Source organism: Natator depressus, chromosome 5, assembly GCF_965152275.1.
Source record: "Natator depressus isolate rNatDep1 chromosome 5, rNatDep2.hap1, whole genome shotgun sequence".
Lineage (NCBI taxonomy): Eukaryota > Metazoa > Chordata > Testudines > Cheloniidae > Natator > Natator depressus.
In genome coordinates, this window is record NC_134238.1 from 133327298 (window position 1) to 133345098 (window position 17801).

The window sequence follows — 17801 nt, forward strand, 5'->3', positions numbered from 1 at the left end:
GCACTGTTAGAACTCATGTACGCCCAGTGCTTTACCTACTCAAAGCACTCTGTAAACCTCAGCTACGTAAAGCCCCACAGTGCCCAGGGAGGTGAGCAGGTGAGTATTGGGCCCATCTGACAAGTGGGAAACCCAAAGTTTAAATGAATTATTACTCAGAGTTCTATATTAATATGCCTCGTAAGGAATCTATTTGTCAAAAAAACATTTCCTCAATCTTTTTTGTTGTCTGTATTGTCACAGACATAGTTGCTGACATGTATTTTGAAATAAATTACCAAAATAATTGAAACTGGTGTGATTATACTGGGTTATTTTGACAAATAAAATACGCAAAATTTTTACAGAATTTTAAAATATTGTGCGCTGAATTTTCAATTTTTTGGTGCAGAATCCACCCAGGAGTATTCTGTGTAAATGCAATGTATTATTACACTGCCATAAGAACAGCAGACTAGCTGGAGACAAAATCCAGTCCATTGGTTTAAAAACCTCAACAGGTTGAACACGCACGCACACACGCACACACCTGCATGGAACAGAAAGCACCAAGTCATAAGTCAGTGCTTTTCAGCACAGCAGTTCCTTAGTCTCATTTAGAGGTATGCTAATTCAATAGCTTTTTAAATTGAAGTAGACTCATGTCATAAAGGACACAAAATGGTTAGACTGTGCTGGTAAACCATGTTAAGAGCAAAATATACGGCTCCGGATTATTGCTGTTTATTCAGGGCAGACATTTATATGGTAAATCTTTCACCAGGCACTTCCTCTTAGCCAGTCTGTCTAGGGAGCTATATGTTAATTTCCTCCATGGGTAAGATCACTAGAAATTAGGTCCGTTCTCAGGTCCCAACAGGCTCCACTGGGTAGTCTTCCAGTGCAGCATGTGAGGCTGTCGCCAAGCAACCGTCCGTCAGCGAGTGCCTACAGCACCGCACCCATCAGTGAGAAGTACTGTCATCACACGCAGCTCTGTTAACTTCAGTTGGGGCGCCCAGATAGAACTGGGAACAGAATTTGGCCTTGTACCCCTAAACACAACTAACAACAGACCTGATTCGTTCAAAGGCAGGGGCCAAACTTGTCAGTCTTCAGAGCTTGACTCTTCTGCTTGTCCTTTCCCCATTAAAGCGGGGATGGAAGCAGTGTCTGTGAAAGGGCGGCAGCCCAGGAAAGCGAAGGGCTCTGCTGATCCAGTTCATGGCAGCAGCAGCCCGGGCTTCCCAGCACTAACCCTGCCAACTACGGCTTAACAAAGCACATGGAAATGCCAAACTCCCCAGCACTAGAGCTCACTGCCTTTGAGTATCACTGGAGACCCTGTTTGGTTAAGGCCAGATTCTGCCACCCTTGCCCTGCACAGCATCTTACTCTGGGCCAGAAGCCAATTGTCTTACTCACACTGAGTAGCGCTTTACTTCACCGCCAGCCCCAATGACTGAGTGGAACTGCTGGTGGAGTCCGGTACCTCTCAGCAGGAGAAAGCGGGAAGAGAATCAGGTTCTCCCTAGCAAGCACCAGCTCCTTCCGATTCAGACGGGTGCTTTCCTAATTCAAGTGAAATTTCTCCTGACTTGTTTATTTCCTTGAGATGTATTTACATCGATTCTCGGTCAATGTGCCCGCCAGAGAGCAGGAGGGGAAATACGCACCCGCTACATTCACAGCTGATGGGAATTATTGACAAGCACACCGCAGGGGAGCGCCAGCACTATGGACTATGGGGAGCATGGAAGAATGCACGCAAGCAGGCGTGTAGGCAGACTCACCCAGGTCGTTGTTGTTCATCATGGCGTTAGATGCACGAAGCCGGGGACCTTGCTGTGTAAAGTGATACCCGAACTTCAAAAGGGAGCTATTTTTTTCTAACATGTTTGCAATCTCCATTTCCACCTTGTTGCCCAGCGGCTGGCTCTTTATTAAAAGATAATGGAAAAGCAGGTTACACCTGAGGGCTGCCCTGTTATTTTGGTCTTTGATCCCCGGACTGCCTCCTGCTGACTCCACAGTACATTTCATCAGTACCAGCAAACATTGCACAGGGCTTCCCCCACCACTGCCCAGCCTTCTGGAGACAGCAAACTCAGCAGAGATGGGGGTGAGCTACCGAATCTGGGTCCATCGCTCACCTTGGCATGCCCACGGATCTCCAGTGTTTGGATCCTGGGCTTTCCAGCTTTTCAGACATTTGTTTTATTGCTGTAAAAAAGTCCCAACCTGCTTTCTTCAGAAAAAAGCTAGGGGCCTAGTTCTCCAAAAGGCTCTCCACAGAGGATTATAAATGATGGCACAAGGGCACTGGATGAAGCCTGCAGGATTTTGTTTCCATTTATGGAGGGTCCAGTCCATCCAGTGCTCCATGCAAACGGGCAGCTTGCAAGATCAGGCCCTAAATTATCTTGTCATTTGTTGGCTGACTAATACTGAATCATCAGAGAAACCTTGTGTAGTTTTGACTATGTACACAAGGCCCAAAACCACAGGCAGTCAGCAGGGTATGGACCCAGAACCTTCAGCACAGTGCTCTACCGCTCGGCCTAAGGGAGTTACTCCATTAGCTGGCAGTAATCCTCTATGTGGGCTAGCCACTTGTCAAGCCCACTACACATACTTCTCCCTATCCCCCCCACCAGTTGTTTTTTTAGAGTGATTGTCTAGAAAACATCAGGTGAGCCAAACCCCACGTTTTCTGATACAAGGCCTCCCAACAAAACCATTTTTATTTAATCTAAGAGGTCAAGTTGGGATTTGTTTTACCTGGTTGTCAATTTTGAGCTCGATCAGTGAAGTATTGTGCTGGAGTGCTTCGATCAGAGCCAGGATCCCGGACCCAGAAATGAAGTTGGATTCCACATTCAAGCTCTTCAATACACCATTGGCTTTTAACATTTCTGCCAGTGCCTGCAGTCACGAAGGAGAGAGTGTTAGTATTGAATAATAAATAACAGGAAGAGTGGCCCAGTGCACTCGCCTGGGATGCTGGAGACCTGAGTTCAAGCCCCTGCTTCTCCACAGATGGCCTGTGACACCTTGGGCAAGTCACTTAGTCTCTCCATGCCTCAGTTTCCCATCTCTGGCATTTTTCATACAATATAAAAGTACAAAAAAGGGCACCACAATTTTTTCCCCTTTTCAGGTTGCTTTAAACAATCACTCTCGCAAGAAAACAATTCCACTAACAACCGTCCCCCAGCCATTAGCCTGTCATCACACACAGCATGGTATGGTACTTACATAGGCTACCGGGTCATTGCTTCTTGTTCCTACTATGCTTAACTTCTTTACATAGGAATTAGTCTTCAGTGCTTCAGCGTATGCTTTTAATGTTGGTATGGGAATATTCTGCAAAAAGAAGGCCCGGAAAGGTGCATTAGTCAGTCATCCTTATCCAGATTCCTGGGTCACTCCTTAAAAAAATACTGTATAAAGGAGCATGCACATTGTGTATGAAATACAAGCAGCTTTCTGTACAGTGGAAATGGCACAACTGGATATTCAGGAGGGGACAGAAAGCTGAACCTAGATTGCACAGTAGTGCTTGTAATGGTCAGCATGGCCCAAGCAGCCCGGCAATGCCTCCACTCTGATCCCAGCGCTGCCCCTCACTCGCTGCCTGGATTTGGGCAAGTCACCTCACCGCATTTCGGGTTCCCCACTTGTCAGATGGGGCCAGTACTCCCCCGCTCAGCTCCCTGGGCAGTGTGGGGCGTTACGTAGCTGAGGTTTACAGAGCGCTTTGAGTAGGTAAAGCACTGGGCGTACACGCGTTCAAATAGTGCTATAGCACTGCACCAGCCACAGCCACGTCCGGGCTGGGAAACAATTGCCCTCCTCAGGCCTGGATCTAGCGAGCAGGCCTGCATGGCGCTTATGCCTGCAAGGATCCACTTGCAGGATCACAGCCTGACCCTGACAGCTAAGCAGCTCATCCTCAACTCTCAGAATCAGGCCCACTCTTCTCTCTCCCTCCCTCACTGGTAACTTTTGGGGGAGAACTAGGCGAGTTTGACAAACATCTGTGTGCCGGTTCTGAGCTCTCACAAGCCAAGAGTATTTCTTTCCTGTTCAATACTTGACAAACTCTTTTCAGACTCTGATAACTTCCAAGTGACTCTTTAAAATTTCAAACTGACCATTTCCATAGTCCTCAATGAGGAGTGCTTCCCTGGGATCAGCTGGCATGATATGGCTTTAACACCACTACCCGTAAGCCCATCTGTGAATAGTGCAGTCATGTATCTTTGGCCCATGTTTTCAAAAGTGGCACGCCAAACCTTTAGTCCAACTAGAGACACCTCGAGGTTTTCACAGGTGCTGAGCCCCTGCCACCTGTGAGTCAGGCTCCTTTCCAGGGGTCTCAAGTTGCACCCCCAAGTCACAAGTCACTTTTGAAAATGCAGTACTTTATCTATGGAAAGTTGCAACTGGCTGGATGTGCACAGGTGCCAGGGTTTTAAGGACTGTGCACATGGAGTTAATGGCACCAGCATTGCTAACTGCACACACAGGAACCTCATCTGCATGTATCTGAACACAATACACTCGAACGCACACAGAGGGCCTAGGCAGGCGCGGGAGCCATCATCATGCGGCTGGTGTGTATGTATTCGGTACCGTGTGCGCATTTAAAAGGTGACCTGCCGAGCTGTGCATGTGCCCTGAGTTGCTTCTTTATGGGAGGTCTGTGGGGAAAAGAAACAGCTGGTAGGGAAGAGGGTAGTTCTGCTTGTTTTAACCTGAGTATTTGGTTTTACCCCCACGGTTGGACTGGACTAGAAAACAGTAACGGGCGCTTTCCCAGCCCCCAAACGAAAACAGCAGTGAAGGCATGTTGCCCACAACAGGAGTTAAAGAGAAGTTAACAGAAACCAAGTTTTTAACAGCCTGACTAGAACTCCTTACCCTCTCCTTCAGCAGGTTTAAGGGAAACAGAAGAGTGTACAAGTACATTTGCTTGTCCTTTGCATGCCACCTTCAACTAGCAAAGCCCAGAGAAAAGCCTAGATTTTAATGAGCCAGGTCAGGGAATGTGGAATGGTGGTTTCTCACAGCAGCTTTAGCTTCACGGCCATGCACAGATACCTATACGAGCTCTTTCATTACAAGCCATGCCCCGCTGTTCAGTGCCACACAGCCTTTGGCAGATAATACAGTATCATGAGCACAAGAGGGCAGTGCGAAACACTGTCTTTTGTGTAATTAAATTACCAGCCTTAGTGTTACATCCGTGTAATTTTTCTGCAAGGGTTTCACTAAGAAATTCCTGCAGTGAAGCAGCTAACATTGACCTAGGGACTCAGTGTGTATTATTTTCAAAGATCCTTGCTCTGCCAGTCTTGCAGTGTGTTTGTACATGACATCTAGCCACATGCACAATTAGGGTTCCCTGTAAATACAATGCAAACCCAAAGCACTTTTTTCTGACTGTAGGTAGGCTCTAATGACATACTGTGAAACCCCCTCAAAAACATCCTAAAACTAGCCAAGGCCAGATTCCGATGCCTAACTTCTGTTGAGCGGTGCCTTATTCTGCAAGCAGCCCTGTTGATTTCTACATAAGCAAGGAGTTCAGAATCTAGCCCTAACCATAACTTGTCCTTTTGCCAATAATGGCCAACACAGCCTGCTGTGACAATAAGCTATTCTCCTGCACAGCACAGTGTGCTTGGCCTTTGTCCTCTAGATAGCAAACATCCTATCTCACTGTGAAGTGTTAATTGTTGTAGGAAGGGGAGGCTGAATACCCTAATATTATTAAGGTTGACTTCCTCAAGTTTAGGGTCATTGTTCTTTACTCGTTCCAAAGTTTCTTCTACATCTGTTGAATTGGGTTCTTCATCGGGAACTGGTTTATACTGCGTGGGCTTAATCACACCTGCAATTAAAAAGCAACATGAAAAAATCAGATGGGGTGGAAAGACACTTTCTTTAGGCCACTCTCAGGTTTGGGCTATTTTTTCCCTGTCATAAAAAGGACATGAGGAAAGGAGGAATCAACTGGTTGATGAAGGTTCTAACTGAAGACAGAAGGTCACTTAAGTAACCTTCGTCTGTCTTGTCTATTTAGACTGTAAATTTGTCAAGGCAGGGACTATCCCTTACAATGTATGTACTAGCAAAAACAATGAGGAGTCCTTGTGGCACCTTAGAGATTAACAAATTTATTTGGGCATAAGCTTTTGTGGGTTAAAACCCACTTCATCAGATGCATGGAGTGGAAAATGCAGAGGCAGGTATAAATACACAACACATGAAACGATGGGAGTTGCCTTACCACGTGCGGGGGGGGTGTCAGTGCTAACGAGCCAATTCAATTAAGGTGGAAGTGGGCTTTTTTCAACAGTTGACAAGGAGGGGAAATCATTTTTGTAGTGCTAATGAGGCCAATGTAATCAAGGTGGCCCATTTCAAACAGTTGACAAGAAGGTGTGAGTATCAGCAGGCGGAAATTAGTTTTTGTAGTGACCCAGCCACTCCCAGTCTTTATTTAGGCCTAATTTAATGGTGTCCAGTTTGAAAATTAATTCCAGTTCTGCAGTTTCTTGTTGGATTCTGTTTTTGAAGTTTTTTTGTTGAAGAATTGCGACTTTTAAGTCTGTTATTGAGTGTCCAGGGAGACTGAAGTGTTCTCCTGCTGGTTTTGGAATGTTACCATTCCTGATGTCTGATTTGCGTCCATTTATTCTTTTGCGTAGAGACTGTCTGGTTTGGTCAATGCACATGGCTAAGAGGCATTGCTGGCACATGATGGCAAGGGACCCCCATCGCTAAAAGCTACTACAGCCCCTCTGCATCTGGAGGCAGTAACAACTCATATCCTCTGAGAATTGGCACAGACGACACCCTACAACACACACTCACCAGTGGGTTAAATACGTACAGTGCCTAGCACAAAGGGGTCCTGATCTCAGTTGGATCTTGGCTGTAACATAAGGAGAGGTTACTTACTTGTATAGTAACTGGAGTTCTTTGAGAAGTTCCCTCTCTACGGGCGCTTCACTTTAGGTGTGCGTGCACCTGTGCGCTTTCAATAGGAGATTTGTGGTAGCAGTGTGCGGGGTCCGTGCCTACGCTCTGTATATCCTAGTGCCCCAATCTGAGGGCATACGGGAAGGACAGCCCCTCCGCTGCTCCAGTTCCTTCTCACCCACGAAACCTGGCCAGAGACAAGGACTCCAAAGTAGAGGGGAAGGAGGGCAGAGAGCGGAGCACTCAGAGAGAGAACATCTCAAAGAACTCCAGTAACTGCATGTGACAATCAGGGTCCTGACACCCCAAGGGGAGAACAGGGTCTGAACCCCAAAGAATAAGACGTTGAATCAACTGATTTTATGCAACTATAAAAGTGTATCGAGTAAAGTCTTTTATGAAATGGTCTGAACTTGATGATCACTATGAGATTTGTACACAGACTGGGGTTCTGTATATAGAATTTACTATTCTATATACATATAATTTATGTATATAGAATAGTATGCTCATGGCCGGCACTGCGACGCCAAGTACGCCTCCCAGCAGGGAGTGGATCCTCCCTAGCTAGCTGTTCACATGAAACTGAGGCCTTGTCTACACTACAGAGTTTTGTCGATAAAAGTTATACCGCTTTAATTAAACCGCTGCTGCATGTCCACACTGTGCTCCTTTTGTCGGCAGAGCACATCCACACTCGCACCTCTTGCATCGCCACAGAGAGCAGTGCACTGTGGGTAGCTATCCCATTGTGCAACTGGCTGCAGGGTACTTTGGGAGAGGTTTGCAATGCCTCCTGGGGCAGGTACAGTGTCACATGATGCAGATTTCTCAATACCATCCTTCCAGGGGCATCCAACTGGATTGCCAGCTGCTTTTCAACTGAAGTGTGTGGTGGAGAGAGGAGGGGGTGAGTCTGTGACAGGGAGTGTGTGTGTGAGAGAGAGAGAGAGAGAGACAGTGCATGTTGGGGAAGTGTGTGTGTTGAGGGACAGTGTGTCGGAAGGCTGTCTCTAAGTTCAGACAGCAGCCTGAGCAACCAGTCCTGGGGGAAGAGGGACACCAGCCCCTGGCTCTGCACAGCACAGCAGTCTCTTCCCCCCACGGCAGCAGCCCACTCTGCCTGCCTGCCGATTCCACATTAATGGCTCTGTGATTCCCTCCAGGTTCTCCCACAGCCTCCACTCTCACCGCTGAGGAATGTCAGAGCTTCCCGGAGCTTTGCAAGGGGAGGGGCGCTTGCAGGCATAGCTAGATGCAGGGCAGCCAAGTTCAAAACAGGGAGCAGAGCAGTCACAGTGGGCACTGTGGGATACTGGGGGAGGCCAGTTATGTCGACATAACGAATGGCAGCGTCTACGCTGATGCTTTGTCACTTCAATTTTGCTGCAAAAAGCTCTACGCCTCTCGTCGAGGTGGTTTTATTTTGTCGGCAAAACGGCAGAGTTTTGCCACCAAAAGAAGTGTGTACATGTAGCCAGACAGCCAGCCCCCCCCCCCTCAGACCAGCATTGCTGGGAACACGAGGGAACCAAAACAACAGGGCACTTAACATAAATTCCAGCACAGCCTTTGAAGCTGAGAGAAGCACAGGTGTGCTGCTACAATGTGCCTCTGGGAACATATACAAGGATTAGGCTCACAGCAGACAGAGAAGCTGTGACAGACGTGGCTCTTAGCCCCTACTAAATAGCGTGATGCACACACCCCAACATCCTAGGTGAGAAAATATTTACCCTAATAAAAGGAATGTCCAGTAGTCGAAACTTATTGTTTCTCTCCCTTGCAAGTGTAAACTACTCTTGCGAGAGCTGGCGTCGCCCAGACAGACCAGCCCCTATTTGGCATAAGAAAGGAGAAAGAGAATAAAGGAGTACAGAGGTATAAGTAGGGGACCTACAGCACCATGATTTTTGAGTGCTTTTCACTATCTATCTGCTGGTCAGATAAGTGACAGCCTCCCAAGGCTTCTGCAGCTAAGAGGGTCCCTAAGCCTTGTCCCTTATTCGTCTTTCCGCGGAATTGAGTGACCGATCCTGGCTTGGCACCGCTGGAATCGAGAGATGCAAGGAGGGTAAGAAGCTGGAATCGAGAGATGCAAGGAGGGTAAGAAGCACCCACACCTGATCTCCTATCTTTAGTGTACACATACTTTGAAATAGAGCTCTATACTTTGTTTTCTTTCTTTGGGATTGTAGCTTCAGTTTTGTAACTTGTTTGTGTGTGTAACATCTCTACATTTAAATAAGTAGGCACTAGCAATTTTGTAACCACATGATTAGAATCTAGTTTAATAAATTTTGGTAACCATTTGTGCATAAGCCTGACTTGTTTCTCTGGTTTACTGTAAAGCAGCCAACACAATTAAAGAACCTCAGCCGTTTTGGCTATAAAGCCTGGCCATTAGGTGAGAGTACTAAGAGCCTAGCATTGAGTTGTGCCGCCTCCACGGGGCAAACTCTTGGGGCGCCTGTCAGTCAATCCTGACTGCCCACTGCGAAGGAGCTCTGAGCTCTAGCAGTTAAAGTCACGGGTGTTTAGGACCTCAGGGCATCCGTCAGCCTAGCCCGGGCTGCCCGCCGCGAAGGGACAGTGCGTCCTAGCGGTTAAAGTCACGGATGGTATAAAACGGGCATAGCTGGCACCTCACCAAACATCCTTGGCCATCGGCTAACAGTACACCACACCTCCACTGGTTTGTCAGCAAACGCTGCCTTTTGCCAAGAGAACTGTGTGGTGTAGGCAAGGCCTCACTTCAGGTACCCGCCCGTTGGCCAGCCAAGAAAAGACAACGGTGGGCCATTAGACTTCAGTTCACTTGAAATTAAAAAGAAAACCCCAGTCTTGGAAAACTGAGGCCTTGTCTACACTACAGTTTTGTCGGCAAAAGGCAGCTTTTGGCAGGAAAACAGTGGAGGTGTGCACACTGCAATGCCACTTTTGGTGACAAAACTCTTCAGTTTTGGCGACAAATAAAACCATCTCGACGAGAGACACAGGGTTTTTAGCAGCAAAGTGCCAGTGTAGATACCGCGCTTGATTTGATTGCTTTAATTGGCCTCCAGGAGGTGTCCCACAATGCCCATCCTGACCACTCTGATCAGCAGTTCGAACTCTGCTGCCACATAAACAACCATCCACCCCTCCCCATTTAAAGCCCCACACATTTTTAAAATTCCACTTCTTGTTTGGTCAGCGTGGAGAGCTCCCATCGCCTCTTCCCAGCTGACCATGGTGGCTCCATGCTGCAAACCAGGTCCGTCTCCCGCTTGGACCAGTGCAGAGCTCTTGGATCTGCTCAGTATTTGGGGAGAGGAGGCTATGCAGTTGCAGCTGCGCTCCATAGGAAGTTTGATACCTATGGGCAGATTTCTCAGGGCTTGTGTGAAAAGGGATACAGTCAGGACACAGAGCAATGCAGAACAAAGATAAAGGAGCTGAGGCCAGCATACCAGAAAGCAAGGAAGGCAAACTGATGCTCTGGTGCTGTCCTGAAGGCCTTCAGCCTATTCTGTAAGGAGTTGGATGCTATCTTTGGCGATGACCCCACCTCCACTGCCAAGAGCCCCATGGATGCTTTGGCGGGGCTGGAGGTGGCAGAAAGTGGACTCGGAGGATGAAGTCAGGGACGAGGAGGTGGAGTTAGGGAATTATGTGGCTCCCACGGCAAGTTCGCTAGGTGGGCTGGCCAGTCAAGAACTGTTCTCCACTCCAGAAAGGTCTAGCCAGTCCTGGCACTCCCACTCTGGCGAGCAAGAAGCAGGAGAGGAGACCCTTGGTAAGTGGTTTTTTTGAGTTGATGGTGCTCATGATGTTCAGCTTTCATTTGCTTTGTGTACTGCAGAAGTAGGTGAAAGGATAGAAATGTACAAGGCTGGCTGTGTTTCTGTGTGCTGGACATTTTCCTGTGCATCTAAGCAGTGCAGTGGAACAGTGTGTTGATGCACACAGATTTCACAGGAATCCTCCAGAGAGATCTCTAGGAAACTTTCCTGGAGGTACTTGGTAGTCTTCTGCTGGAGGTTCCTTGGCAGAGCTGCTTTGTTCCTTCCTCCATTGAATGAAACTTTCCCGTGCCACTTGGCAATTACTTGTGCAAACCAAAGCTGCACACAGGCGAGCAGCATAGGGACCAGTCGGAAGCTGCAAGCATGCAGCAGTTGCAGCCTTGCTTCCTTGGTTACCCTCAGGCGTGAGATATCTGCTTCAGTGACCCCTGCCCGGGGAAAAGTGTTGGAGCATTTACAATATTGTCCCTAGTCACTGCACCACGACCCTTTCATAAGCACCATTGCTGTTTACCCCAGGTAGAATGCCCCTCCCCCCTTGGGCTAATTTCACCATGCCTGGCGTGTTCGCCGAGATGTGTGCTTGCCAAGTGCAGTGAGAAAGTGCTCGGTATGTTACAAGGGGTGTGCTAAACTGCAATGATTCAATGTTGTGCATGAACTAACAATCATGTTTCTGTGTATTGTTTCTTGTGTTTCTGCAGATGTGGCCTTCAGGGGAGCCCCCTACACACCAGTGGAGCGCTTCTGCCAGATAAGAAAGTGGCTAAGATGGAGCAAGGAGGACATGTTCCAGGATGTCCTGCAATACTCTGATGCAGTAGAAAGGGAACACAGGGAGTAGAGAGAAATTGAACGGCAGGACAGAAAAGAAAATCAGGACTTTTTCTTGAATGCCACTAAGCAGATGATAAAAGTAATGGAAGAGCAAATAGAGATGCTTAAGTTTCTCATAACACTGCAGTAACAACAGATGCGTGCCTTCTCTCCCCTGCAGCACATTCAGAACGGTTTTCCATGCCCCCCCTCAACTCCACCCATGTATTCCCTTATGCTTTCTGGAATTTCTCCATTTTCCATTCATTCCACCCCCTCAGACAGTTTTCAAAATGATAGCTGGACCTATGCACAGCTCTGACGGTCTGCCCTTCCATGGTCCCTTCTTTTCCCACTGAGCATTTGCGTGTGTGTGGATTGTTTGTTTAGTAAAAACAAAGAATCTGAAAGATAACCGCTCTTTATTTGTGCCCTACAAACGGGGATAGCAGGCAGCAGCAAGACATACACCAGCAGTTTAATCCTTTGCTTACTGAAATCCTAGATCATGAATCATCACAGGTGCTTCTTAAGAAAACTTGATTTAATGAAGCATTGCAGTTTGCAGCATAAAAATATACATTATTGGTTCTCATTCTCAAAGTGTTGTCTCAAAGCTTCCTTGACTTGAATTGCCCCGCCCTGCCCCTCCTGCTGTGCCCCTTGAATAGCCATGGTATCAGGCTGCTCAAAATCAGCTGCCAGGCCCAGTGCATCAGCAGTCCACCCCTGAGCAAACCTTTCACCCTTAGCCTCACAAATATTATGCAGCGTGCAATAGGCGGCGATGACCATGGGAATATTCTCCTCCTGCAGATCTAACCTGCCAGAAAGGCATTGCCAACATGCCTTTAATCTGCCAAACACATTCCACAGCCATCCTGCACCTATTGTTGAAGTGCTCCCTACTGCTATCCTGGTTTCCCATGTAAGGCTTCATGAGCCAGGGGAGTAAGGGGTATGCTGGTCTCCCAGGACCACTATGGGCATTTCAACATCTCCCACTGGAATCTTCTGGCCTGGAAAGAAAGTCCCCACCTGCAGCTTTCTGTACAGGCTGGTGTTCCTGAAAATATGTGCATCATGCACCTTCTCAGACCATCCAGCGTTTATGTCGGTGAACAGCTGCGGTGATCCACAAACACCTGCAATACCATGGAGAAATACGCCTTTCTATTGCCGGACTCCATTGCAAGGTGGCCTGGTGCCAAAATTGGGGTATGTGTGCCCTCTATTGCCCCGCCGCATTTAGGGAAATCCATTTCTGAAAAGTCGTCCACTATTTCATGCACATTGCCAAGAGTCACGGTCCTTCGCAGCAGGATGCGATTAATGGCCTTGCAGAGTTGTGTTAACGCAGCCCCAACAGTCAACTTCCCAACTTCAAACTGATTTGTGACCGACCAGTAGCAGTCTGGAGTCACCAGCTTCCACAGTGCAGTCGCCACCCACTTCTCCCCTGAGAGGGCAGCTCTCATTCTGGTGTCCTTGTGCCACAGGGCTGGGGTGAGCTCCACACACAGTTCCAGAAAGGTGGCTTTCCACATCTGAAAGTTATGCAGCCACTGCTCGTCATCCCAGACCTGCATGACGATACAATCCCACCACTCAGTGCTACTTTCACGAGCCCAAAAGTGGTGGTCCACTGTGTGCAGCTGCTCCGTGAATGCCACAAGTCATCGTATGTTGCTCCTATCCATGTCACACAGCAGGTCGGGCAAGTCTGAATCCTGTTCAGTTAGGAACTTTATGATTAACTGCACTGCCATCTGTGATGTGTTAATGACATTTAGCAGAGCAGTAGAAAGCAATGCAGGATCCATCCTTTCGCACAGAGATGGCAGGCAGACAGCAAACTAAGGTCGTTGAAATAAGCTGCGAACCAAAGCCATAAGCCCATAGAATGCTGGGAAAGAAAGCAATGCATCATGGGATGTTAAGCCCACACGCATCATGCGCTGTGGACCATTCCACCAACCCACAAGTCCTAGCAGCATAAGATGGGGAGTAGCACTGTGGGATAGTTACCCACAGTGCACTGCTCTCACTGTCCATGCGAGAGCACCAAGAACGGACGTGTTCTGCTGACAGAAGAAGCATAGTGTGAACATGCAACAGCAATGTTATTATAGTGCTTTTTGGTCATTGACATAACTTTTGTCGATGAAACTCTGAAAAGGCCTCAGAAAGAGGGCAATTTGGAACAAATTGATAAATTAAACAATAAGAAGTCACCAGGACCAGGTGGCATTCACCCAAGATTTCTGAAGGAACTCGAATGTGAAAATGCAGAACTACTAATTATGGTATGTAACCTATCATTTAAATCAGCTTCTGTACCAGATGACTGGAGGGTAGCTAATATGATACCAATTTTTAAAAAAAGGCTCCAGAGGTGATCCTGGCAATCACAGGCTGGTAATCCTCACTTCAGAACCAGGAAAATTGGTTGAAACTACAGTAAAGAACAAAATTGCCAGATACATAGATGAACATGATTTGTTGGGGAAGAGTCAACATGGTTTTTGTAAAGGGAAATCATGCCTCACCAAGCTACTAGAATTCTTTGAGGGCGTCAACAAGCTTGTGGACAAGGGGGATCCAGTGGATATAGTGTACCTAGATTTTCAGAAAGCCTTTGAAAAGGTCCCTCACCAAAGGCTCTTAAGAGGAAAGGCCTTTTCATGAATCAGTAACTGGTTAAAAGATAGGAAACAAAGGGTGGGAATAAATGGTCAGTTTTCAGAATGGAGAGAGGTAAATAGTGGTGTCCCCCAGGGGTCTGTACTGGGACCAGTCCTATTCAACATATTCATAAATGATCTGGGAAAAGGGGTAAAGAGTGAGGTGGCAAAATTTGCAGATGATACAAAACTATTCAAGATAGTTAAGTCACAAGCGGACTGTGAAGAGTTACAAAGGGATCTCACAAAATTGGATGACTGGGCAAAAACAGCAGATGAAATTCAATGTTGATAAATGCAAAGTAATGCACATTGGAAAACATAATCCCAACTATTCATATAAAATGATGGGATCTAAATTAGCTGTTACCACACAAGAAAGAGATTTTGGAGTCATTGTGGATAGTTCTCTGAAAACATCCACTCAATGTGCAGCGGCAGTCAAAAAAGTGAACAGAATGTTGGGAATCATTAAGAAGAGATAGATAATAAGACAGAAAATATCATATTGCCTCTATATGAATCCATTGGAACGCCCACATCTTGAATACTGCGTGCAGATCTAGTTGCCTCATCTCAAAAAAGATATATTGGAATGGGAAAAGGTACAGAAAAGGGCAACAAAAATTATCAGGGATATGGAACAGCTTCCGTATGAGGAGAGATTAATGAGACTGGGACTTTTCAGCTTGGAAAAGAGACGACTAAGGGGGGTGGGGGATATGATTCAGGTCTATAAAATCATGACTGGTGTGAAGAAAGTAAATAAGGAAGTGTTATTTACTCCTTCTCAGAAGCTGGGAATGGGTGATAGAGGATGGATCACTCGATAATTGCCCTGTTCTGGTCCTTCCCTCTAAAGCACCTGGCATTGGCCACAGTTGGAAGACAGGACACTGGGTTAGATGGACCTTTGGTCTGAGCCAGTATGGCCCCCCATGAATTTCCCCCACCATGAATCACCACAGTCTGCAAGAGAAAGGGTTTGAAGTGAAGGACATCCAGAAACTGAGGGCCAGTGTCTAAATGGGGTACTCTCCAGGCAATGCTGGAGTTCCTCTGTAACAGGCGGCACGCTGGGAAAGTGTGCAGGGGAAATAGGTAACTTATTTGTCTAATACCAAAGCATAAGCCTGAAGTTGCAACTTTATGTTTATTTGGTTTAAAAACATACTGTCCGTGTTTGCTTCCCTTGCCATTTCATCTCTGAGTCTGTGATTTCACTGTTAAATAAACTTTTTGTTTATTTTTACCCTGAACAGATCTCTGTCGTGCAAACTGTGCCAAAGTGAACTGAGAACTGAGAATGAACTGAGAACACTCCTTTGGGGTGAGGAACCAGAGGGGAAAAGTCCAAATGTCTGGTAGTAAGAACTTGGGGTACACAGATTTGGGGATACTTGGCACCAGAAGGACTGTTGGGGTCACCCTGCAAGGCATGATTTGGCTGGTGGGAGCCAGGGTGGGACCATATGCTAGTATGCTGGGGACTGGTGTCAAGGCTGAACCAGAGCAGCCTAACATTAAAGCATCGAAAGACACAAGGCAGGAGCTGAGACACCCCTTACTGGTCCTGGTGATCCTCAGAGATCACACTCAGCGCTTAAATTCAGTGGAGCGGTGCAGAATGGCGCTCTGGTAAACGTTTTCAACCCCCCTGGAGTTTTTATAGCATGCTGGGGTGGGGAGATCCAGGAAATACTATATGAGAACGTAAGCCGTGATCACACTGTACTAGTAAGTAACACCTCCTTCTTGTCTCTATGGGTGTTCCACTCCAGGTGATTCCAAGCAGTGCCCAGGCTACGGGGGTGAAGCTGAGCTGACGGATCTAGTCAGTGGCGGAGCGAGGTGGAGCGAACAGGGGCAGCTGACATAAAGAAAGGTGCCACCCCTTGTACTCACCGGGCGGCACTCCGGGTCCTCGGCGGCACTGAAGGCCCCCGCCGCCGAAACGCCGCCGAGGAGCCGGAGCGCGTGAAGGCCCCCGCCGCCGAGGAGCCGGGGCGCCGCCGGGTGAGTAAAAATTTAAAAAGGCGCCGAGCGGCCGCTCCCCACACTCCCCCCCCCGGCTACGCTACTGGATCTAGTGCTTAGTGAAGAGCCACCACACCCAAGGCCGCATCTGCCTGCAGGCGTGAAGAGCCGCATAGTCCACAGACAAGCAGGTGGGAGTTTTACAGGTGTCCGTAATGGACAATCGTGGTGGGTTGTGCCCTTGTGGAATGGGCAGGCACCCTAGCCAGGGGCTGCACAGCTGAGAAACTTTGTAACGTGCTAAAATGCACTGTAAGACCCATTTTGATAATATTTGGGTGGAAATAGGGGCTCCCCCTTCATCCTCTTTGAAAGAGGGCAAAGAGCTTAGGAGAGGCTCTGAAGGGCTTAATTCTCTTGAGGTAGAATGCAATGGCTCGTCTCACGTCTGGCGCATGAAAACTAGCTTCTTCCCTTGAAGCGTGAAGTCCGGGCTAGTCTGGAAACGTCCTGGTTTATGTGAAAGTCCGATGAGTCCGTGGGCAGGAAAGGAGGATGTGGACGGAGTCACCTTGTCCTGGTGAAAAAACGTGAAGGGTGGATCTGCCATAAGGGCTGCCCTCTTAAGAGTGCACGGACAGGCACACACCTCCCGTGGGGCACACACAGTGACAACTTCTCTAAGAAGGAGCAATACTTTTCTGAGGAAATTCCCTGTAGCCACTGTGTTAAATGCAGGTGGAAGGGAAATATGGTAAAAAGAGTAAAAATCTTCCTGTGTATTTTTCCTTTAAAAAATATTAACAACTGGGGTTGAGGGAGGATCTTCCTTTTATTTCTTTTTAACAATGGGGTCCCAGCTGCAACGTGAACATTGTTGGTAGCTGGCATGTGACAGGTCAGATGTCATCACAAAGGCCAATCAGAATGTTGCTACGGACAAAGCCATATTCTAATACATATTAGCATGTCACCAGTTTGTTCCTCAGTCAATGACATTTCTACAATTCATATATGGGGTCAAATCCTCAACTGCTATAAATCAGCATCTCTCCATTAAACTTCCGTGGCACCACACTGATTTACACCAGCGGAGGTTCTGACCCACTGGTTTCCCTGTAGTAGACCAGAGTACATGGATACAGTAGAGTAAGGGTGGGGAGAGGAGGAAGCAATATGTACTAAGAGTCAAACAAGTCACAACCTGCACGCTTCAGCCATTTTAGGATTTGCGCTGACTGCATTCTGCTATTTTCTGCTGCCTGTCTGTTGGAAATGAGGTCTGGGGCCACCGTTCTCCCCCCATGCCAGGAACAGGCTCGGACTCCAAGCACAGAACTAAAGCTGTTCCACATTTTTCATGCCAAAAGTTCTTTCTCGGCCAAAAAACCACAATTTCGTTTTGTCCACAGGAAAATATCTAAACAAACATTTTCATTTTTTTTTTTAAAATGTCACTTTGGTTTTTTTTTTGTTTAAAGAAAATGAAATGACATTTAATTGAAATTCCAAGTCAAAACAAACCTTTTGTTTTAAAACTTCCCATGGGAAAACTGAAATCTTC

General features: G+C 47.3%; 1 protein-coding gene across 2 annotated transcripts in view; it reads right to left on the reverse strand.

Annotated features, from left to right (window-relative positions):
- The window catches only part of TMOD1 (tropomodulin 1), a 77553-nt gene that overhangs the window by 3215 nt on the left and 56537 nt on the right, over window positions 1–17801 (reverse strand). For both annotated transcript variants that reach the window (XM_074953713.1, XM_074953712.1), the window contains exons 6-9: window positions 5748–5878; window positions 3238–3345; window positions 2761–2904; window positions 1773–1917 (exon numbers count right to left, since the gene is read on the reverse strand). In XM_074953713.1, coding sequence (XP_074809814.1) covers window positions 1773–1917; window positions 2761–2904; window positions 3238–3345; window positions 5748–5878 — 528 coding nt within the window. The remainder of the gene's footprint in view (window positions 1–1772; window positions 1918–2760; window positions 2905–3237; window positions 3346–5747; window positions 5879–17801) is intronic.